This window comes from Vipera berus, assembly GCF_964194415.1.
Source record: "Vipera berus genome assembly, chromosome: 3".
In the NCBI taxonomy this organism is placed as follows: domain Eukaryota; kingdom Metazoa; phylum Chordata; class Lepidosauria; order Squamata; family Viperidae; genus Vipera; species Vipera berus.
In genome coordinates, this window is record NC_138204.1 from 148,989,947 (window position 1) to 149,015,710 (window position 25,764).

At 37.4% G+C, this 25,764-nt stretch overlaps 1 protein-coding gene across 3 annotated transcripts in view; it reads right to left on the reverse strand.

Annotated features, from left to right (window-relative positions):
- Positions 1-219: 219 nt before the first annotated feature.
- CAP2 (cyclase associated actin cytoskeleton regulatory protein 2) overlaps positions 220-25,764 on the reverse strand; it is a 49,236-nt gene continuing 23,691 nt past the window's right edge. For all 3 annotated transcript variants that reach the window (XM_081325795.1, XM_081325797.1, XM_081325796.1), the window contains exons 5-13: positions 19,883-20,026; positions 19,219-19,304; positions 18,952-19,057; positions 15,063-15,249; positions 12,587-12,756; positions 10,786-10,909; positions 10,334-10,416; positions 9,801-9,941; positions 220-2,409 (exon numbers count right to left, since the gene is read on the reverse strand). In XM_081325795.1, the coding sequence (XP_081181921.1) occupies positions 2,326-2,409; positions 9,801-9,941; positions 10,334-10,416; positions 10,786-10,909; positions 12,587-12,756; positions 15,063-15,249; positions 18,952-19,057; positions 19,219-19,304; positions 19,883-20,026 (1,125 nt within the window). In that variant the 3' untranslated portion in view covers positions 220-2,325. The remainder of the gene's footprint in view (positions 2,410-9,800; positions 9,942-10,333; positions 10,417-10,785; positions 10,910-12,586; positions 12,757-15,062; positions 15,250-18,951; positions 19,058-19,218; positions 19,305-19,882; positions 20,027-25,764) is intronic.

Sequence of the window (25,764 nt, forward strand, 5' to 3'; positions counted from 1 at the left end):
CACAAACCAATGTGCTTAGCAATAGCCTTCATTCTATGTACCGTATATGCCTGCTTATTAGGGCTTTCCCCCCCCAAGCGGCATTATTACAAAGTCAGCTTATTGCCCCCAACAGTCTGGGTCCTCATTTAATTAATGTGGGTATGACAATGTTTTGCTATATGTTGCTGAATAGCTGGCTTAACATAGTGTAATAAAACTTATGTTCTACAGTGTAAAGAAACTGCAATTTTATGTTTATTCATGCCAGATGTTTACAACTGAAATCGGCATGTACTAAACTCACATTATACATATTGATTAAACAAATACCAAAAATTTATTTACTGTAACACTAAATAGATATTGCAATTAAAAATGTTAGTTGCAATAGTTATAATATAGGTCTTGCTGTAATTTTGTAAGCCTATTACTATTTTGCTATTTGCAAAAATTTGCTATTAAGTAACCGATGATACATAGCAGAGTTAAGTACTGTGCACAGAAATCATACATGTCACATCAGTGTTAAAAATTAACAATGTAGATTTAGAAATCAAGCATATATCCCTAAAAATACAATTTCTTCAGTTTGAGTTCAGAAGTTATGGGAAAAAAGACTTTTCAAAGATTTGCATGCAAATTTTACAAATAGAAATAAAAACAGATGTACAACTCCACCTACTTCTTTGAACAAAATTAAATCTCTAATACTTTTTTTTAAATTAGAAGCTGCTGAATTTGAATTTATATTTATTTATTTACTGCAGAATCCCTTGCTTTCACAGGTTGTTTTATAAATTTGTTACTATTTATTGAAAGGTCTCATGGCAGGAGATAGTCACATGAAATTCAGCAAAGATTAATATTACATTTTGGAATAACAATCCTAAAATTTTGAAAGAAAACCCTAACAGTTTCTGGAGATGGGATCCCGAGGTAAGCTGAAATATAGGTGATCAAAGTTAAAAGTTCAGTAAACAGGTCAATAGCTTTTTAAGCAGTGGTTACAAATAATAAATAAAACTACTGGCAAAAGAAAGCAAAAACAGTACCAATAGTAATAAGACTCCTTGGGTGCAATCCCCAAACATCTGGAACACCTCTTGAACACCATCAGCATTGACAAAATCACTATCAGTCAATTATAAAAAAGCAGCTTTACTTGAAACAGTTACCTCCTGCGATGATACCTCTAACATTATCAAACAGTATCTGTTTATCCTAGGTCTTTGGGAAGGATTCTAAAGGTGTATAAAAATGCTAAATCTAACTGAAACAACTGGCTGACTTTGTGACCAGCCATAATAATAATAAATAGCCAAGAACAGAGAATTGGAACATTTGATGTCACTAGAGTTTGGGTATTTATTTTAAAGTGGAGATCAGTGTGAACTACTCCATAGTACTGCATGTGATAGAGCCCTAGCAGGTGCTCCACTGTCAGCCTCCAGAATACTAAAAAAAAATAGGAGATATATAATGGAAGCATATAACTGAAATATAATTAAAACATCTGGCTTGCTTTCTTTTCCATTAGCAAATAATCTCCATAGAGTTGGTACTTCTAAAAGCATTCAAAACTGCAGATTTCTTGAGATCCAGCTATATATAGTACATGATCTCAATTCCATGAAGTAAAATATTTTAACGTATTGGGTTTTTTGCCCCCCCCCACCCAATCATTAAAAGGAATGCACTGAAATATTACAAAATATATCATGCATGATGATTAATTTGGCTTACTGTATGAAACAGCCATTGGCTTAATGCTAACATCTTTATACATTCATATGATACCGTGAGTATATTATTTGCAAATAAAGGCAAATTGTAGATATTTTAGAAAATGTCAGGTTACTTACAAAAAGTGTACAGATTGAATAAAATGATTTCCAAGCATGTGTAATCATTGCAGATTGCCATGTTTTCTTGAAATATAATTATGCATTTCATTGTATATATCTTTTCCTCCAACAATTACCTCCGTGTGAAAAAAATACTGTATGTAAAGCAACTGATTTTAGGCCACAGAATAGCTTCTTAAAAATCTATTAACTGCAATATAAACTATTGCAATCAACAGCAAACTGCAGTAATGTCAAGAAATCACACGCATAGTGACATCATGCAAATGCTTCAATAATATACTTGCATCCTATCTTCTGACACAAGCAGGTAGTCTGTAGTATTTGCATGGTAATATCATCGTGCATGTGTAATCATTTGCCCCAGATAACCCCTGCAGAGACACCCATGGTGCAAACTAGTGCTACTTTTTTGTTCTTCATGGTGCTACTTCCTTCTGGCAGAATTTCTTTGGAGCACATGGTTAGCCTATGGAAACTAGCCCACAATTTCTGTAGGGTCAGTAACCAACTTGGATCCATCCCATGATGTCTTAAACTGTTCAGGAACAGGAAATTCTTTCTGTAAGGAGGCAAGATGGACAATATCAGGATGGAAAACTTCTTTTACCATATTGGCTATTAGGGCGATCTGGCTGCAACATCTGTCACCCCATTGATCGCCAGGGTTGATTCGGCTGATCTGGCTGGCTAGGCAGGCGTCCCCTTCCTCCCTCGCTGCTCCATGTGTGTCCCTCCCAAAGCTGAGCACTTGGTAGAAGAGGACGATAATCTCAGATAGAAGGGGTGTACCATATCTGTGGCAGCAAGCTAGTTTAAGAGGCCTAGATCAGGGGTAGGCAACCTTGGCTCTTTTATGACTCGTGGACTTCAACTCCCAGAATTCCTGAGCCAGCATGGCTGGCTCAGCAATTCTGGGAGTTGGAAGTCCACGAGTCATAAAAGAGCCAAGGTTGCCTACCCCTGCCCTAGATAAGATTATATGACCTACACAGCTCTTCAACACAGGGTACACACCTGCAGAAAGTAGTTATTTATACTGCTAGTTTTATGCTACTTCAATCTAGCAAATACAGGTAGCTTACACATCCCATAATACAAGATTGCTGTCACATTATGTAACAACAATAGCAACAATACAAATTCAATTTCAACATTTTAATACGCATCCTAAAATCAGCATACCCACAATTTTCAACTCCTCAGTTCTAAAGGGCTCTGCAGAACAACCAGGTATTTTTTTTCCTAATTTCTAGTATATTAAAGGGGAGAGAGCTGTTCTCATTTCCAGGAATAAGCTGATCCACAAGATGGGACTTCCAACAGAGAGCTGCCCCCAAAAGTGTTTTACATTGAGGTGATTACTTCATTAATTTCTTAGGGTCTTGCGGAAGAACAGGGTAGAACAACGGCTAATGACCCTCTTTTACCGGTCTACTATAGAGAGCGTCCTCTCGTATGGTATTGTGGTTTGGTATGCTGGTCTGACAGCTGCGGACAGGTAAGTATTACAGAGGGTAGTGAGCACAGCACAAGACATTGTGGGCTGTTCCCTGACACCACTGGATGACATCGCCAGGGCTCGTTGCCTTGGAAGAGTGAGGAAGATTCTCAGGGATGACTCACACCCTGGACGGTATCTCTTTACTCTCCTACCATCCGGTAGGAGATATAGGAATATAGCCAGCCGTACCAACAGGCTGAAAAATAGCTTTTATCCGTGGGCTGTTAGGCTTTTAAATGGGACATAATCTTATGCAGAATTGACTTGGGAGGCCGGTGTGTGGTGTAGTTGGTTCGCATGGTGTGGTAGGATGGAGGGTTTGTTGTCACTGTGTGTTGGGGGGAGAGAGCAGGGGGGGGAGGCTCAGCTAATCTCAATGTACACATGTTGTACTTTGACAATAAAGGTTTTTATTATTATTATTATTATTATTATTATTATTATTATTATTATTATTATTATTATTATTATTATTATTATTATTATTATTATTATTATTATGCTGTGATCGATCATGTGGTAATAATACACAGAATATATTGCTAAATACATTAGCTCCAGAGATACTGGGTCAAAAATTGTATAGTTTCTTCACACTTTATGTACCACTTTCTAATGGTTACCTCTTGATTTTGTAAGAATTTCACTTCTGTATGCTACTGCATATGAATGAGGTTGAGCACCATGGCCCAGAACTGCTCAGGTTTATCATTTCTTTGTCTTTTGTCATCTACATTATGCAATGTTTTAACCTTTCTGCAGATGTTTCCATCCCCTTAAGTTCTCTGCATTCATACGACATGACAGTTAATTTGGGAATTCCATATATACTTTGCTCTGGGTACATATTTCTGCACCGTGCAATCGTAAACATCATCAGTTGTTTCAATGTGCAAATGCATAAAACAGGGTACACTGATTTAAAAAAGGTTGCTAGGATAAGTTCAGCCTCCATTGTAGATAAGCTTATGTGTTTTTGTCTAATAGACTTCCATCCAATTAAAGAATCACCCAACATTATAGCCAACCCTGAGGTAGATTTACGAGTGTTTGAATCAGAGGCAAAACTCGCATCTGCATATGCAGTAAGGATTAACTCACGATTTGGCTCTAAATATAACGAGTAGTGAATAGTCTGCTTCAGATATCTTAATACTCGTTTAGCTGATTGCCAGTGTCTAACAGTTGGATTATTGTTGTACCTAGCTAATTGATTTACACAGTAAGAAATATCAGGTCTAGACCAATTACTCAGATACATAAGACTTCCTATCAAAGATTGGTACATAGTCTTATCAAATACAGGACTCTCAACATTAGTGTCCTTAATATCCATAGCCATCGGAGTTTTTGCTGGTTTACACATTTCCATATTGTATCTCTTTAATAACTGAGATATTTTACTGGCTTGTGACACCTTAAAACCCCTATTTGTTTTCACAATATCTAACCCCAAATAGTGGCTAATTTCTCCAAGATTTCTAATTGTGAATTTAGTTTGCAATCTTGAAATGATAGTTTGTGCTTCTAACTCAGTTTTTGTTATTATTGCAATATCATCTGTGAATAATAAGAGAAAAGATAATGCTCCGTTGTGTTCCCTTCTAAACAAACAAGGATCAGGATTACTGGCTACAAAACCTATTGCACTTAACTCATTTACTATACATTTGTTCCACTCATAGCCTGATTGTTTCAATCCATAGAGGCTTTTCTTTAATTCCCAACAATCATGGTCTCTATCACTGGTCAATCCTGGTGGTATTCTTAAATAAATAGTATGTTGCAATGGAGCATGTAGATATGCAGTTTCAACATCTACATGGGTAACCATATGTTGGTTTTTAGCCGCCCATACTAAAGCTGCTCTTAAAGTAGTTGCCCTTAGACTGGGTGCAAACACCTCGTCATAATCCTCAGTAGTTTGGGCAAAACCTTGTGCAACCAAACGTGCCTTATGGGTTATAGTTCCATCTACTCCCTTCTTTATTTTATATATCCATTTACAACCTATAGCTTGCTCACCAGGTGGCAGTTTTGCTTTCACATAAACCTTAAGATCCTGCAAAGAATTCAACTCCCTGTTCATTGCAGCTTTCCATGATGCCTGTTCCTTTTCAGGATACATCCTGATCTCATCATAGTTAGAAGGTACTGAACTAACTTGACATATTACACTGGCTTCATAGCGATCAGGTGGATGTCTGATGCGCGTTGAACGCCAAGGAATTACAGGGTTTTGAGTTTCTGACTCCTTTCCTTCCTCTGATTCATCTATTATCTCCCCTATCTCCTCTTCATCTTTTATATTTACAGGAGATGCATTATCATTACTAGTTACGTTATCAGAGGAGTCCTCAAACACTAGAGGATCAGTATTAACAGTTACTTGCTCTAACCTATCCCAACCAACGTGCTCAAGGAATTTTGCACTAGCACTGTTATATACATTAGTTGTGCCTCGTTCCCAGAAACGATAGGATCTGTGGTTAGCTTCGTAACCTACAAAGTATAATTGCCTAGCCCTATGTTGGCCTTTACTCCTGAGTTGTGCAGGAATGTGGACCCAAGCTGGGGTGCCAAACGTGTGCAGGTAATCAAGGTTTGGTCTTCTACCATGCCATATAGTATATGGTATTTTACCAGTAGAAGTATTAACAACTATATTCAGAACATGGTTTGCACATTTTGCTGCCTCCCCCCACAGTCTATCTGTTAAGCCAGAATCTCTTAACATAGTTCTCATCATGGCTTGTAACGTTTGCCCACGTCTCTCAACAAAAGCATTATGTTGAGGCCTATAAGGGGCTGAACGTTTATGCTCAATGCCAGCTGATTGTAGCATATCAACAAAACGCTTATTTGTAAATTCAGTACCATTATCAGTAATTATGCACTGAACCTTTCTCTTTGTTTTTCTCTCCACGAACTTCAGCCAGTTTGCAAATTGTTGGAAAGTATCTGCCTTTGACTTAAGCAGATAACAAAAACCATATCTAGAGTAGTGGTCCAATATACTTAAAATATAACAGGATCCTCCTAAACTTGGTTTCATGGGTCCAATTAAATCAGCAAACACAACTTCCAAAGGTACAGTTGTTTTGAAGCTGTTTATCCTGTTTGCAGGAGTTGCCTTACTCTTTTCCTGATTACAGGCATTGCAATTCAAATACTTACTACATGGCTTCAGTTTAACTCCCTCTACTAATTCCACTGTTTTACGTAGTGAGTTAAAGTTTACATGCCCTAACCGCCTATGCAATAAATGTATACATTCATCATGTGGCTTCTTGTTCTCACATATCGAGTTAGCTTTAACTGTACTAACCTGGTTACTTGTGAGAACGAATAAACCATTTTTCAAATTTGCAGTTATACAGGTTCCATTTCTCTCAATAGTGCATTGCTCCCCTCTGAATGTTACCACAAACCCAACCTTAACCAATTCCCTTACAGATAACAAGTTGAATCTTAGTTTAGGTATATATAACATAGGTAACTGTTCATTAATGCATGGACAATAGGAATTACCTTCACCAGAGGCCTTCATCCTCCAACCGTTTGCTAGTGAAACATATTGGTTGCTGTTTTTCATATTAACAAACCTCTTTTTCACTTTAGTAATGCATTGTGAAGCCCCACTATCAACAACCCACAATTCATTGTTTCTGGATGTTGATTCACCAGAAATAGCCAAACCAATGCCCTTCTTAGCCTTCCCACTGCTATTCACATTCTGTTTTTTACCCTTTCTACAGAATTTGGCTATATGCCCTCTAGCCCCACAAGAATAACATTTCTTGACGTTGTAAGCAGTGGTGAATTGCTGCTTCTCTCGTGGCTGTGTCTCTCTCAGCTGGTCTCTGTCACGCCTCCTTCTGGACTCTTCCAGCAGTCTCCCAGTAATGTTAGTCAATGTCAGTTCCTCTCTGGTCAGGACTTCCAAAGAAGAAACATACCCATCATAACTCTCATCCAAAGATGACAGAATAATGTAGACCTGATGCAACTCTGAAAAAATCAGCTCCTTTTCATGAAGCTCTTGAAAAGTTGCCTTCATGTAATTTAAATGGGTCAGCATATCTCCATTCTTCTGCAGACGAGCCCTAAACAGCTTACGTGTAAGGTGTATATGTGCACCCACACTGTCACGAACATAAAGCCTTCGCAAAACATCCCAACACCTTGCAGCAGACTCCTCACCACGAATATGGACAAGCTGCTGGTCATTCAGTGTTAGTCCAATAATGCAAAGAGCTTTCTCATTGCTACGTTTAAAGTTGTCTAACTTCTTTGCATCCTCTTCGTCATCTGGATCCCAAGCAGTAGTATCTGGTGGGTTATTTACAACAGCCCATAGTCCTTCCTTGCGCAAAAGCAAGCAGCATTTCGTGGACCAGGAAACATAGTTTGTCCCATCCAACCGGGTTATCCAGGAGATGCCTGACAACAGTTCCTGTGCCATTTTACACCAAATACAAACTCAGCTAGGAATATTGTGTGTACTTACTCTCAGTACAGGCCTGGGCCCATAACCAGTGTTAAGGAATTTATTGTGCAGAGGTCTCCTTGTGCTACCAAAGAGTTGCACAGACAAGGAAGGGCACTGAGAGCAGTAAAAGTCACACACAGAAATACACTGAGTTCTAAAGGCAAAAAGTATTTTACTTTGAGGTGGTGTAAGAACAAAAATGCACAGTCAAAAATAAACAGTCCAAGTCATACACAATAGCAACAGTCCAAGGAGTAATCCAAACTACAAAGTCTTCTTACCGGTCCAGAGGTCAATACACAGTTCAGGTTTACAACAGTAGTAAACCAACAGCAGAGCAAAAACAGTAATAGTAGAGAGCAGTGAATTCAGAGAGAGAGAGAGAAGCTACGTTCCTAGCTTCCTCTTATGGCCATGAGAACACTTACACACCCATTGGCCAATTAACAACTTAAAGACATAGCATTATGGTTAATATATTTTCAACCCAACATTGTAGGCTAACACCATATGCCTAACAACAGTTAATTTGGGAATTCCATATATACTTTGCTCTGGGTACATATTTCTGCACCGTGCAATCGTAAACATCATCAGTTGTTTCAATGTGCAAATGCATAAAACAGGGTACACTGATTTAAAAAAGGTTGCTAGGATAAGTTCTATGTATATTGCTCAATACAGCAGTTGAAAAAGAAGTGGGTCACTTATGTATCCAGCATGTGCAGGTACTGCTTTATCTAATTTCACAGCAAGAACGTAAGGGAAAAAAACTATGACACACAACATCCAACTTGATGGATTCAGGACATTCACTAGAGGGCAACAGCCCTCCTGTAATAATTGCTTTCTAGCAACTAATACACACTGATTTTGAAAGAGGCAAATAACCATCAAGACATAACTGTAAATCTCCTATTTGGTTCTCTAGAAGCCCTGTTAGGGTCTTCCAGCAGTTGCAAAACAATCAGGGAAGCTAGCAGTTTTCCTTCTTCCTCCTTTTAGAAGAGTGAAAAATAACAAAGAAATAATTCTGCCATAGCATAATGAATAACCACCCACCCCAATTTATGTCTCTTTCCCACCCCTCCCTTGTGAATATATAGGGATGAAAACCAAAATAACTACAGTAAGAGTTATTGGACTTTCTTGACCTTAGTTTCTGTCATACAAGGCTGAGGAATGAATTAACCATCACGTCCAATAGTTGTTTAGTAAGCAGCACTGACTGAATCAGTTATTTTGTCGGCCAACAAATCCAAGATCCTGTGGAGCTAAATAATTTGTCTACATTCCTTGACCTAAACACTTAGCCAACAGTTAGTATATGTTAACTGCTTTCTCTGTTAAGCATATCATATATAAATCACTTTGTCATACAAGCTTAACAGGATTAGAAGAGTTAAATCCCATATTAAAGACTTTTAGGGAAATGCTTCATTTTATTTATTTACCAAATATGCATGCTGCCAATTTCATTTTGATTCATGACTGCTGAGAGCACTGAAAATGTCCATGGTATATATAGCGGTGTAAAATAATAAAATATCCATCATAAATATAAACATTAACACATCCATAGTAAATTAGCAAGCCAATTTGGTCTAGTGAAAAGATTTTGATCTTGTGGTCAAGGTATCAGCCTAGAAACCAGAAGACTCGTGAGTTCTGCGTTAGGCGTGAAAGCTGACTGAATGACTGGGAAAATAGGAGGAGGAGGAAGTATTAAGTATGTTTGCCATTTTGAGTTATTTATAAAATTAATAAAAGATAAAAAAAAATCTAATAACAACAACAACACAAAAGCTTTTTGAAGGTATTTGTGGTCATACAAACCAAATTTCTAAGGACTAAGTGTTCCAAAAAGCTTTTTCAAGACAAAATAAATATCAGTGATACACTAAAGGATTCAGTGTATGCTTCAGTGTTTTGTATCAGACCAAAATGTGGTACTTACATAATCGCCATCCAATGGTATCAGGATGTTCATTTCAGATGACTTAGCACTCACAATCTCACAATCTAATGATTCCTCACTGAGGTATATATGACAGCCTTCAGTTTTGTTCACTGAAATGGTTGGCACTTTCCCAAGTACCTAAGATCGTAAAATCAGAAATCAAAACTAAATAAATTTTTATCTCCCCAAGAGGCTATTCCCTAATTCTAAAGCTCATACTGGCCTGTGTGTAATTATTTTAATCTGCCTCAGAAGAGAAAAAACAGGACATTCTATAACATGAGAGAAATTCTTTGAACTATGGGATACAAATAACTAAAAGCAATGTTTTTAATAAGGCAGTGATTGATTGCAGTCCAAGCTCAGCTAAAGTGGGGGGCTCTTTCCCTTTATCCAGTTTCCTTAATTTATCTCTACCACTCAAAATACCAATTTCATAAGGATGGGGAGATAGATCTTAAAACTGAATAGTCCTTTTTTCTGTTTTGGATTTGTTTTCCCATACTAGTGTTAAATCAGGATGGGTTTACCTGTATCTGAATGTCCTTGGAATTTATTACTTCAACAATACCAACAACATTGTCAAATACAAGGCCAAACTTTTTACAGTTGTCTAGAAAAAAAAGAAAAGGGTCATATAGAGAGTTTATACAGTTATATTGTTTTCATATGAGAAGGCATTTATTTGCCACCTCTTGCAAATATCTGTGAATAGCTTTATTTATATGGTTATCGCTATAGATGTCAACAAAACTATATTAAAACCTTATATTCAGCTATAAACCCCTTGCAGAATTGAGCAGTGTTACACTATGCTTGTTTATTTGGAAGAATAAACGAATGCTTGCCCAGAAGACTGTAATGGGTGGTGCATTCCTAAACATCTTTATTTGGAATTAAGGTCTGCTGTGCACCATAAGATTTGCTCAAGATAAATATGGACAATATTTCAACTTTAGTCTTGTCCTAGAAGTAAACTTACCAATAGTAATGGAATTAACTTTTCCTTTTATCTGTAACGTAGATTTACTGCATTTGAAGATGTAAGCTACTTGCTTGAGTTCAGTATCTGAAATTAAGAGGTCATTCTTGTCCACCTGGTACTCCTGCATTATTTAAAAAAAAAAGTTTAATTGATCTTATATTAGCTGTTACCGCTAATGAGAAAGTAGTATTTGCACTTTCCTCTCAATCTCTACTGTTTAAAGAGACTAAAGGCAGGTGAGGTAGAAGAGAAAACATAACGTGCAATTACATTCTACAATTGTTTTATTTATTTCCCAATTTAGCAGTAAATATTGTTAGGACATAACACTATTTATGTTTGAGACATTTTGGTATAGTCGTTAGGGTGCTGGTCTAGAAACCAGGAGACTGTGAATTCTAGTCCCACCATTGATATGAAAGTCGCTGGGTGACTTTGGGCCAGATGTTCTCTATCAGCCCAACCCACCTCACAGGATTGTGGGGAAAAAGAAGGCAGGAGTATTAGGAATGTTTACTGCCTTGAGTTACTGTACATATAAAGAGGTGGAATGAAAAAAATATAACAGCAATACATAACACGTATTAAAAAAGAAATATGGTTCAAAATGGAAATCAGTACAATACAAGTTAAATATCTTTATGTACAATAGAGCATAGAAGAATGAATCTATTACCTATTTGCTTCATATCCTTCCTGCAAGATACATACTACAGATCTCACAATACTTCCAGGACACAGTTAAAATTCGGCAGCAAAATCTCAGTTTAGTAATATGTTTCCACCCTACGGTTGCTATCACTTTAATGACTAACCTTAACCCTTAGCAGTCCTTGAGAACAAAATAACTAAATTATAGTGTTTGTCAAGAGCATTCTATCATGAACATTTGGCCTTAGGTGAGGAAACAACTTATATTGGAAATGAAATTTAGTCAAGAATAAGTTAATGTCATCACTTTTTCCCTTATGATACAAGCAAACATTGAATTTTGGGCTGAATTTCCTAAATCCAGCATCATTCTTTTCTTCTCCTTTTTTGTAAATTTCTTAGGATAAGAAATAGGATCCTGCTCTTCAAGAGAATTTGGAAATTACAGTAGTTGAGAAATACAGCATCATGCCCATGTTTTGGTAACCCATAAAAGCCAAGAAGATTTGAGTACCAGTATTTACAGGGCTCTCTCTCACACCAGATGAGATCAATTCTGTAGGCTTATCCTGAGGGAAGCTGATGAAGGTCTCAGCCTTCATCAGAGTAAAGACTAGGATCTCCGGCCATAACTATATTATTATTAGTATTAAAGGATTGATAAGGAAGAATAGAATGAGTTGTAACTATTCATTTATTTATTTTTCTTTATTAGCAAATGTAAAAGGAATAATCTCATTCTCGTTCACCCAGAATGCAATCTGTGTAAATATGGAAATGTCTTATTTCTTACCTGGTAACAATTTAATCAAAGTCTCACAATAAATATAAAGTAGATTTACTATACGATTGGCACATTTTCCAATCTAAATTACGGCCCTGCTATTTCTTGGTGATTGCTCATCCAAGTATTAACCAGTCCTAGCCCTGCTTAGCTTCTCAGCCCAGACAAGGCTAGTTAGATGTTGCCACCTGCTGAATCCAATATATGTTTCAGTTGCTTATTTAAAATTCTTAGGACATAAAACTGTTAATCCTATTACAAAAAAATCAAGCACACAATTCCTGGGGAACAATTCAATGGACAAGTCACTTACAATCAATTGTAAGATAATTTCCAGGTTACCTAAAAGTGAGTTGAACTTACCACTCTCCATTTCTTGCCTTCAAGTTCTAACACAGGAGAGTAACTCTTTTGAGGAGGTGTTTTGGGAGACTCCGAAGTATAGGTTTTGGTAGGAGATTGAATCGGTACTCCTTGAGCACGCAGACCGGGATTTTTATGGGTCTTCTGGTCATCAGAGACATGTCGAAGCCCTACAAAAAATCATAAGCAGTAGTATAATTTTTAAAGTTTTTTTTTACTTATAAGCTTTGCTTTGTGAATATATGATAAGCAAAGTATTATTCATGTACTGCATGGGACAAATTAGCATATATTTGAATACATTTGTAGAAAATTCATTTGGTTTTATTGTCAAATTTAAAAATATGGCAGAGCTTAAGGTTTCTCAGAAAGTAAGGAGTAACCTTAAGCAACAGTCTCCTGGGATAATTCATGGTGCAAGACGTACTCTCAGCCTTTAAATGTTAGTTTCTAGTTGATAGCAATATGTTTCGCTGATATGAAGGCAAAGCATATGTCTGTCTAAACCAGAATCATGAGACCGGCTCTCCAGATGTTTTCATCTCCTAGCACCCTTCATGTTATTGCCCAAAGCTGTTGGAAGATGCTAACAACTGGAGGACCATAGCTTCTTTGTCCCAACCTGAGATATTTATTTTTCAGTGCTCTTACTGACCTGACTGTCCTCTACACTGCTGCCAATTTATTTATTTTTTAAAAATTATATAGCTGCCCATCTTTTAATCAACTCTGGGCAGGTCCCAATTAATACTCTTATTGATCTGGCTGTTCTCAAGCACAAATGTGAGCATTTACATCTCAGTAAATCCCAAGTATAGGCAGTATGTGATGTACAACTGAACCCATGTCCAAACAACTATAAATGTGGTTGTAGTAATTAAAATAGGACAATAAATTCAAAATGGGCTTGCAATATGTCCCAGAAATAAAACATGAATGTAGACTTCTAAGGGAAAAATGGTGAACTAGAGAAGGCTCAATTAAAAGTAGAGAATAAAAAACCGGCAGAATAAAGAACCAGTGAGTAGATCAGCTATTCATAATTCCTCTCTGGACAAGGAAAGGACTTGAGATTGCCCACAAGTGCCCCAAACACTTGTTCCTTTATGAGCAGGTTGCAAGGCAGCAGTCTCCAGCAGGCTTAAACTCTGGGAGACAAGGGAGCAGCAGTGCCTTTAAGGGTACTGAGTTCACATGCTTCCTTTTTCTAATCACTTTCAGAAATTGTTTATTAACTGCTTTTCAGCTATTAGGTATGCTTGATTCAAGAATTTTGAAAACACCAAGTGAGTTTCCTCCAACCCTTAGTGATTTTTTTAAAAAAATACAACACAATTCAACTGTATTAAATAAAATACAGTACAAAACCAAATACAGCTTGGATTTTAATTTTTTTTTCTTTTGAAATAAACAGCAAAGGGGTGATTAGAACTTTGATTTTGGCATTCCATGCCCCACTAACCACCTGTGCTCCACAAACCAACCCACACATTTGCTTAATGACTGCTACATGGAGACCAGGGATTGTGGTTGTTAAATGAGGCAATCACATATGCACCTTGCGTAATGAGCAAAACTCTCAACATTAATTTCTGGTCCTTTGTTCAAGAATATGTCGAATGTTAAAAAAATGTTAAAAATATTTTATTCCAGTAAGTCAAATTTAATTGTTCTTATCCTTTAGTTATAATCTTTAGTTCCTTCTATTTCCTCTAGTGTTCAACCTTCTAATTCCATCCTATCATTTTTTTTAAAAAAAAGAATTCAAAACAAAAGCATTTTCCCATGGGAAGGATTCTTATAATTAATTTCAAAGTCCATTTCAAATCCGGCTGGAACCTTAGTCTGTTTGTAACTTTCCAAAATCAATACTCTGAACACCTTTTTGCTGTTTATTCCAAAAAATAATTTTTCTTAAACTCATACTTAAAACTTCTTTTACTAAGGAGAAGGAGACTCACTCAATGGATGCAATAAAAAATCACTGTTCCAAAAGTTCTTAATATCTGGTAAGCAGTAAAAAAATAATAATCAAAAAGTGATTAAGAAATGAGGTATGGTTGAGCTTTGTGTCCACAGGCTACATCAGACTGTGAGCTTAGATGGAATCCCTTGATTCTCAGCTGCTCGCATAAGCCAACCGCTAAAACCTGGGTTCCTGCGGTCTACTCACAAGAAGGAGCTGTCTGGAGTACATATGGGCAATCTCACAATCTCAAATTTCTCTGGAAGGTTTCGCCGGCCATGATCGAGAATCTGGCTGCCCATCTCCATCATAAATGCCGTCGCCCCCTCCTTCAGCGATGTTCAGCTCACCATATCTTCACCAGAAGTGTCCGCAGTGTCAGATTTCCAAGTTAAGCATTTTTAGCATAAAGGTGTTTGCATACATAGAAAGCAAGTGCTTTTAACTTTTATAAGAAAATGTTGGGAGGAATGGTTTGAAGAGAGGCTTAAGTTACGGTGGGCTTCGTACCTTTGGCAATTGTTTCTCCCTGGTTCAACTGAGCAAATAAGGCCGAACGAGCAGCAGTTGTATCATCTTTTGCATATTGTGTATTGATGGCAGGAGGAGGTCCTGGTGGCGGAGGTGGCGGTGGGGGAGGGAGGCCTTGTTTGTTCACTAGAGCAGGCAAACTTGATGCTGCTGAGGCTACTGGACCCTAATATTTTTTAAGTAAAGAGATGAAGTTTCTGTAAAATGCAATTTTACTCCAATATTGTAAAAATAACCAAATGGAACAGTCCAGCTGATAGACGAAAAAGATGCGATGTTTCTCTACAAAAGCCTTACAGGTAGTCCTCGATTTACAACAGTTCATTTAGTGACTGTTCAAAGTTACAACAACACTAAAAAAAGTTGAGTTATGACCATTTTTCACACTTACAACCGTTGCAGCATCCCCATGATCATACGATCAAATGCCTGGCAGTTGAGTCATATTTATGACAGTTGCAGTGTCCAGGAGTCACGTGATCCCCTTTTGTGACTTTCTGACAAGTTCCGTGTCACTAACTTAACAACTAGTGATTCACTTAACAACTGTGGCAAGAAAGGTCATAAAATGGGGCAAAATTCACTTAACAAATGTCTCACTTAAAACAGAAATTTTGGGCTCAACTGTGGTCGTAACTTAAGGACTACCTTTACTCATCGGCTATTTTACCTGGTAACTAGACTTCCATTGCAGCAAGGATGCTTGAAAACAGGTGGTGGAAAATTTGTGCTTTATAAAGACAACACTAGTACGGTATACATTTACAGAAGAAACACCTTAACAAAAGATCTATGCCTCTGTGCCACGGTCCACCTGTTCTAGTAGGTTGTTATATGATCTGAGCTTCACATTTTCTTTTTTATGTGTGTGTGTGTACACAAAACAATATATGACTGTAATTATATGCGATTTTATTCTTTCAGAATTTTAGTAACTAGTTGCTTTGGGAAATGGATGTTCAGTTAAAACATAAACATTACCTTTTTTCAGATGGTGTCATATACTAGTTGAGAAGATATATATATTCGTGAACAAGTACATTAAAGACAAACTCAGAAATCTTGGAATAAACACCTACAAATTAATCTGGTTTAAGGCAGGCACAAGTAATATACTTGAGAAATACATACAAATATCTGCCCAAGAAAGGGCTAGGATTTGTAAAAATACTGGGGGGTAGGCAAGATACACATCGTTCACAAAGGCTCAAACGTTTTGTGTATTTCTTTATTTTTGGACTCTGATCTGCCTATTTTAGACGTTATAATGTCCTTTTCATGTTTCCCACCTCCAAAGGATAGGAAACTGCTGTCAGAGGAAACTCCAAGAGAACAAAAAATGCTGTGCTTCACATTCAAGCACCAAGGTGCTTCTGGGTTGAAAGTATTAGCTGGTGACCTGGCCATTGCCCCGGGGGCACCTGGTTGGGGGCTCATTTCATGTCCCTATTGTGCCCACTGAAGTGGTACCTATTTATCTACTCACGTTTGCACGCTTTCAAACTATAAAGCGGGCAGGAGCTGGAACAAATGGCAGGAACTCACCCTGTTAGACAGCAGCCCTCAGGTCTAAAACTCGAGCTTGCTGTTTGTCAATCCAGCGTTCTAACCACGTGTGCCACCACACTCCTCAAGGGCTGTGCTAAGCAATAACATTGGAAGGTTTTGACTAAAAACGATACATGAACTCAGCCATGAGATTTATTAAGCATAGATTACGGTTTTGCATTATATGTATATCAGGCCACTCTGTCTTGTTCAAAAACCACAAATCAAAGAAAGTAATGGCTTATTGCAAAAGGCATAACAAATTACCTAGTGACCTTTATGGTTATTTGTTTGTTTAATTGATCTGTGTGCCTCCCATCTTGTCTAGAATACATGTTAAGCAATATAGCACATTTGCCAGTTTAGTATTAATGACCCAATGAAATTGGCTATTATGTTATGGGCTATGTATGAAAATTGACAAATACTTCATTGCTCACAACCATCTGTGAAACATGCTAAAGCTGGAAGCTGTAATTAAAAATGCAATGGCTTAGCCAAAACCAAACATCCTTCATTATAGCATAATAGCATAGCCGTTCAGTCATTGTGTGAGTGTTATTAATCAGTTATCTGCAAATTGTACTTCTGCCCTAGTTTTTAAACATGATCTTTAGTGGGAGAAGAACAAAATTAAGAAGTCCCACACTCTTATCACTTCTCCATTTACAAGTTCCAAGTGAATTTCAGAGACAAGCTTTTTAGTTCCCGCTGTCATTCATGAAACACTTAAGATTAGATTATTACTAGAACTTCCATTTAACATCTGATATTCATCCATTTGACATAACTGTTTCCCTGACAGTTAATGTGAAAATGATATGTAGCAACTTCCAATAAATATTTTGGCACAAGTATTGTCATATATCAGTTGGCGCAATGCATTGTCATACATTGCCTAACCATTTGAAATAATGGACAATACAAAAGAGAACAGCTGTCCGCCAAGGAGGCAGCTGACATAAACCTAGGAGACAGACATTGTAAACATTTGCGCTAAATAGTTTTTTAAAGCTGTTTATAAAGATATATTGTTAAAACATCTGCTCAGATTTAATCTAATGAATTGCTAGCTTTAAGGCAAGGTCAACTCTTGAGAACCTGTAACATGTCTGGGGAATTATGATTTTACAGAAGCCATAAGCGGAACTCTGTGCATTAAAATACATAGAAAAGGCAAATTAAGTAATTTTAAAAACCAAATTAGGTAAAACTGCAAAAGAATGCATGAACCAATTGAATAAAAGTATCAACCAATGTTGTTGGGTTGGTTGGGACATGTGTATCTTTGTGGTCATTAAATATTTAAAATGTAGATTCAAGTATACAGATAGTCTTTGGGCTACAACTACTCATTCAGCAACTGTTCAAAGTTACAACAGTGCTGAACAAGGGCACTTACAATGGTTCCTCGGACTTCTGGTCATTGCAGTCACATGACTGTAATCAAGGTGTTTGGTACCCAGCTCACAATTATGACAGCACAGTGAGCCACAGTCACATGACTGCAATTTCCAATGATCCCTGCTAGAGAACAAAGTCAATAAGGAAGCTGGCAGGAAGTCAGATGTGATCAGAATACAGATTTGCTCAAGCAGGGACCCTATTCCATTTCTGACAAGTGGCTGTCCAGTCTCTTCTTGAGAGCCTCCAGTGAGGGAGCACCCACAACGTCTGAAGGCAAGCTGTTCCATTGGTTGATTGTTCTCACGGTCAGAAAATTTCTCCTTATTTCTAGGTTGAATCTCTCCTTGATCAGTTTCCACCCTTGTTCCTTGTCTGGCCTTTGGGTGCTTTGGAAAATAGGTTGTCACCCGCCTCTCTGTGACAGCCCCTCAAATATTAGAAAACCGCTATCATGTCACCCCTGGTCCTTCTTTTCAGTTCTTGCAACTGTTCTTCATATGTTTTAGCCTGTTCTTTGTTTAACAATGGCAAGCAGGACTGACGTAATTGCCTTCGCTAAGTGATGTGGTCACATGAAGTTGCATGTTATAACTGCAACTTAGCAACAGAATTCCTGGTCCCACTGCCATCATAATCGGAGGACTACCTGTATATAATTTTCCTAATTTTCTTTGGAACAATCAATTATGGAATCAAAGATGCTAAGAGATGGAACATTTAAAACCCTCTCCTATCTCTTTTATTTCATAAAGTTCTTTGTCCTGGAAATATACCATTGCTGGGAACCAAAATGATATGTTTTTCCCTCTTAGTTCAAGAATAATTTTAACCCCCCTCCAACACTAATTTGGGAACACTACTGTACAATGTATTCTCTTTTTTCATAGTGGAAGGTAAGAAATAAAGCACTCACAGTTTTACTCCAGATGAGCCCGGTAGTATGGTATTCTTTTATATATGCTTGAAGCTCTGTCCAAATATTGAGGAATGATTTCACCCAATCAACGTGACGCAAATCACTGTAACATAATAACAGCTATATGTTCATGTTCTTTAGGATCCCTTCTGACCTTCAAGTCAAGAAGAGAATTACCACTGATGGTAATCACCTCAGATATACTGGCCAAGCAAAGTAGTTAAATTGGGTGATGAAGGTGATGGTGGTGGAGTATTAACTTACCTATGCTTGTAGTCTTTTAACACCCTATTAGTATAAAACGTAGCAGCATCATTCATCTCCTTTACATAAGGTCCTGGCTTAGCAGACTAAAAGAGAACAGAGGAGCATTGTGTAAAACCACAAGAATCCTTTTTGAGAAAGAAAAGGTAAATGTAATCATGGGGGAACAACCTCCTTCCTATTTTAACCGATCGTTATTTCAAAGCAACATAGATACAAGTAAGGTTTGTGGAAGTCTATTCTGCTGACCTTGTTCTCTAAGAAAATTAAGGCCATTCCATGATACCTGGTGACTTTTCAGGACTATGCTTGCAGTTTCCTTGGCAACTATATGGAAGCAATATGGAATATTTGACACTGCCTTGTTTAGGAATGCTTTCATGCCTTCACAGTTTAGACTACATCCCTGGTGATCTCCCAGCCGTGTAGTAAACAGACCCAACCCTGCTTAGCTAAATGTTTCCATCAACCCCACATATTGAGGGATTCAATAAAGTGGGCTGCTGTGACTGAGGATGGAGAGGAAATCTTTAAAAGTGAGGTGGTGATATGATAGTACCATCTGCAAGCAATGAGGTCTGAAACGAGTCAAACCAGTCCAAGGTTGCATGATAGATAAGGGTGAGAAAATTGGTTTTGTCCACTTCTAAAACTCAGAACTTACAATTGTTATCCATCCAAGAGCTGGAATACTTTCGCTGACAGCAGACAGATGATTAAACATATTGCTTCCACGATTTCTCTCTCTGAACATCTGAATTTCCTGAATTTTTTCCGATATTGGTTTTAGAAGAATGGCAACTTCACACTGCAGTATTAATAAAATGAAGAAATCAGTATCAGAACAGAAATGTTTCTTTTCATATGTGTGTGTGCGTGCACACACACTTATGCATACACATGCATTCACAAACCAGTTTTCTTGTCATTATTGAAACTGAGATCTTTTCAAAATTTATTTCTTACAGGAAGAATTGTCTTGTGAGGTAAAATATGTTTCAGTCGTTATACATATGGAAGCCTTCCTCGTTTTACCAAGAGGATTCATAAATATTTCTTTTCTAAAGCTCTGCCCTTAATACCTAGCATTAAGAGTAGTCCAGAAGACATCAAAGACCCAGAAAACCCAATGTTGAGGATTAGTATTATGGGCTTGTAGAAATTTATCCTTTTTAGGAAAATAATTATGCATATTTAATAAGGAAAGACAGTCATTTTAAGTAATATTAAATGTCTATGATTCAAAAATTATCTCATTGCCAAAGCTATAAAAAATTATCTAGACCCATACAGGAAATTACAAAAAACTCAAGTGAAAAAATAACCTAGCTATAATACTGTATGTTTAATAGGAATTATCATAAATTACACAGGTCAGATCTTACATTTCTGGATGGCTAATTCTGTATCTATCTACCTTGATATAATTTTCAGAGCCTTATTTTTAAGCACTGCATTACACAAACACTTTTTCCCCCTTGTCTCATATTTTATGTACAGTGAAACCATTTTCTCAATCTTTTGCAAAGTAGTTTTTCTAACGTGCATGGTGGAACGCATCATAGCACTCTGAAATTTTATTAGCATTCAATTTTTGTGCAGAGCAGATTCACTCAGGTTTAAAAGCTTATCCCTGGGTGAAGATCCTCAACCAGCTTCAGCAGAGATTAATATTTTCTTCTTTATTTCTAGTGCTGGAGAGGTCCTTTTGAATAGGAATGTTTGGCAACATATTTGACAGCTGTATTGATCCCATAGTACAATTGGTATGAAGAGCCGTGGTGGCACAGTGGTTAGAATGCAGTATTGCAGGCTAATTCTGCCAACTTCCAGCAGTTCGATTCTTACTCAAGGTTGACTCAGCCTTCCATCCTTCTAAGGTTGGTAAAATGAGGATCCAGATTGTTGGGGGCAATATACTGAGAGGGCTGTAAAAGCACTGTGAAGTGGTATATAAGTCTAAGTGCTATTACTATTGCTATTACTATGGAACTAAACATGCATCACTAGAACAGCAGCACAACCCAATAATAAATGCATAAGGGAAGATAGAAAAGGGTTTGGCTAGGAAAAAGCAGGCAGTTTGGGGAAGTCTTGGTATGTTTCTAGACCATTGGTGCAAATTAACTTTTTTATTTTGTGCCTTAAAGTCAGTTTCGACTCTTGGCGACTGCCTGGATTAGTCCCTGCACTTATTTTCTTGGCAAGATTTCAGAAGAAGTTTGCCATTGCCTCTTTCCTGTGGCTGCGAGAGAGTAACTGGCTCAATATTACCCAGTTGGCTCTGTGCTATCATGGAAATAGAATTCATTGTCTCCTGATTTCTAGCCTGATGCCTTAAACACTACATCAAATTGGCTCTCAATAACAAATGGACTACACTGGCATAAATCACATAATAGGGCTATTTTCCCTGCATAGTGATTTCTTGAATGGAAATGATCAATTGCGTAATAGAAAATCGCATAAACAGAAATCACATAAAGTGAGGGAAACTATTTTAGTGGGAATTCTTTATACATAATTACTTTAGTTTTAGTTTATTCTCATTCCAAAATGTTTTTAAAATAACTTTCCACTTCTTGTTTATTTAAAGGATAATTTTTGTTTTTAACATTGAAGCATTTGAAATAAATTCCAAATAAGTAAAAAAGTTTAAATCGCAGGTTTCTGAAGAGTAATTTTGCAGGCAGTAGCTACTAGCCAGCTAGTATACGTAAACTGTAGTGTCAGATGATGGTTTTCTCATGTGACCATTTCCACTTCACATACAAATATAGAACATGACCATAAAAAGGAACAAAGCATTCACTCTGCTAAGTAATTTATTGTAGTTGTTATAGGATTGACATGCCAGCTGGAATTATCTTGTTAGCTCTTGCTATTTTTGCATATGCAGGGAAATGACGGGCTTCAAGACGGAATAAAATGTAAGCACTGCTAGCAAAAACATATCTCAGAAAAATCACAATGAACAAACATTTCTTTGTGACTTGCCGACATGGATGCTACATTTGAACTAAAGAATCCTACATGCTTCAGAATACTAATGGCTTTGTTTTCTGTTATTACTTTAGGATAAATTGTGCAAATGCCCCCTTCTATAACATTGCTTTTGAATATTTGCAAAGCTGTGGAGACATGATCACCAACAGTTTATTCATCCACCGCTTCACAAACTGCCTGGAAAGCTCAATGGCACAATTGCTTGCTTTTTCAGGAGTTGCTGTCATCTTAATATGCTTTTCTCTGCCCTGGGAATTCTGATGAAAATTAATGCTCATTCTACCTGTCTGGATTTTGCTTAAATTTGTGACTTCAGCTTAAAGTACAAACAGGAACAGATACTGTCACATTAACGAAGTATTTTCTGTTATGTTCATATCAACTTTTCTTTATACTATAATCCGCTATTTCTAAATCTACAACACATGTTTTTTGCTTTTGACAAGATGAAACTATCATACCACTTGCAGTAAAAAATGCTACTGAAGCAGCTGAACGTTACAGAATATTTATTTTGCCTGACAGCTGTGTTTCACATACACATATACAGCTGTGTTAATTTTACACTATGATATATATTTCAGCTTATCATAATAACAGCAAAAATTGTTTTTCTTTTACTTAGGAGGATTCACCATATCCTATATATTATTCAATGTGGCTAGAGGTTCTAAATTAATAATAGGTGAACTGGGGGCCACAAGGAATTGCAGGAGATCCAAAATTCTTGAGGATACCGAATTGTTTGATAATGTGCCATGAAGCTGGTGTCAATCCTTACTGCGTAGATAATTTGAACCTGGTTATTTGCGCCGTGAGCAAAAACTCAAGGTTGATTTGTTCAATGAGTCATTTCTTTGTTTTCTTGGTTGACTAAGTTATTCCCAGGAGTCTTGTCCAACACCAAGGTTCAAAAATGTCTTCCTAACCTGCTTTTTCAAAGTCCAACTTACGCTCCCATAGGGTGTCACATAGAATGCCATTGCTTGCATTATTCTGATCTTTGTAGGTACAGACACATCATGAGACCGGAATATATTCCTAGGGCAGGGTTAGGCAACCTTGGCTCTTTTAGGACTCTGGCTCAGGAATTCTGGGAGTTGAAGTCCACGAGTCATAAAAGAGCCAAGGTTGCCTACCTCTGTCCTAGGGCCTTCATAACTGTTCTACTAAGTGCTAGTCTATGGATGATTGTTGTATCTGCTGTTATTAGTTTTGTCTTCTTTATATATAATGTTAGCCCATTTTTTTCAGTGCACTTTTTATTTTTATCATCAGAGCTTGCAGATGCTTTGCACTGTCAGCTATCACACTAGCAACAGCAATAGCACTTAGATTTATATACCGCTTCACAGTGCGGGTCCTCATTTTACCAACCTCGGAAGGATGGAAGGCTGAGTCAGCCTTGAGCCTGTTGATAATCGAACTGCCGGCAGTCAGCAGAATTAGCCTGCAATACTGCATTCTAACAGCCTTCTCACACTCAGTGGCCAACTTGAAGCCACTCTGTTCTTCCTTTCAGAGCTATATATAGGTTTTGCATAGGAAAATGAGAGGTTCTAGGATTCTTATTTTTCTAGATAGATTCCCTAGCTTGATATGACTGCATAATTGAAGGCGTTTCTATAATCAATGAAGCAGACAGTGATTTCTTTTGGGCATTCTTTGGCTTTCTCAATTATCCAGCATGTATCAGTGATAATGTCTTGCATTTTTTGAATTTTTCTAAAGCTAGCTTGAACATCTGGCATCTCTTTTCCCGTGCAGGATTCTAATCTGTGTTGGATTCTAATCTGTGTTGGATGATCCTAGGCATTATTTTGCCAGCACGTGAAATTAAGAATATTGTATCGTAGTTTGGAAGCTTGTACATGCTGTTAAATCTCCTTTTTCATACTGGAATGTAGATAGGCCTCTTCCGATCTGGTTTTCTGCAGATTTGCTGGTATAGCTTAATTACAAACTTTAATTATTCTGTTTCTGTTGTTTGCCATTTTATGTGAAGGTGTTCTATTAATTCCTATAGCCTTCTGACTTGGTAAGGGCTAGAGTGCTAATGTAACTTCATTTTCTAATGCTATAGATTAATGTTAAGTATAGTGTATTTTCTACCGTATCTTGGATGTTGCATCTCTACTGTACAGTATTTCATTATACCAATTCCACTTTTTAGCAGTACTATAATTAATTTAATTTCTATGCACTACTCTGTTGAGGTCCATGTACAGAGGTGGTGTTTTGATGATTTGAAGTCAGTGTTATCTGTGAATAAATCATTGTACTGGCAGAAATTAATGTTGCTCTCCTGCTTCATTTTGGTTTCCTAAATCTTACAATCCAACTCCATTTTCCTCCTTAAAATTTCCAGTCTCCAATCACAAACAACACATCTTGTTTGCATGTTCTGTTAATTTCAAATTGAACTTGATCACAAAACCTATCAACGTCCTCTTCTGCATTAGTGGTTGGAGCATAAGTGGACAGTCATGATATTAAAAGGATGTCCATAAAGTCTAATGGATTATGGTCACTGATTACACTCTAGCCAATCATTGTTCTTGCTATAAACTTTTTCATTATAAAAGCAACTAATTCCTGTTTTGTTTTTTCATATATGTATGTGTAATAAACAGCTTTATTTTCTGACTGAATGATCCAATTCTTCTCAATTCACTGATTATTTATTATTTATTTATTAATTTAATTTGTATACCGCCCTTCTCCCGAAGGACTCAGGGCGGTGAACAGGGCAATACATATTAAAAAACAAGATACAAAAATTAAAAGCGATTAAACAACAATGCCCATGAATAAGTTAGTACACATTAAAAAAGTTAAAACAAATTTATAAAATCCAACCCCATCCCATCAGGCCAGGCCAGCTTGTTCAAAAAGGTAGGTTTTGAGATCGCGCCGGAAGAAGTGGAGGTCAGGCGCCATCCGGAGCTCGACCGGAAGATGGTTCCATAAATCCGGCGCGCCCACAGAGAACGCCCTCCCCCTGGGGGCCACCAGTCGACATTCTTTGACCGGTGGCACCCTGAGGAGGCCCTCTCTGTGGGAGCGTACTGGGCGGAGGATGCCTAAGATGTCAGTTTTATATACAATTAAGTGGTCATTTAATGAAAGTTTCTTACTTCACAACTTTATCAGAACTATTAACTAGAGAATTAAAACAAATTTTGAGATATTTCCAGATATTTAACCAAGATTGGGAAAAGTAACTTTATTTATAGGACTCCTATATCCGCTGGCAGAAATTCATCTGCCACTCTCTAGGGTATGGTCTTTTATTCTAGGCATACATCCAACCAAACCACTGCGTTACAAGAGCCAGTCATTTTTATTTTTTAAATACCGTATATACTTGAGTATAAGCCGAATTTTTCAGCCCATTTTTTGGGCTGAAAAATTCCACTTCGGCTTATACTCCAGTCAACAAAAAAACTTACCGAGGACTTGTGCGCGGCCGAGGCTTTGGTGCTTCCGGGATCGCCCGCACCTCTCCCAAGCCACCGCCGTCCGAGACCTGCCGAAGTT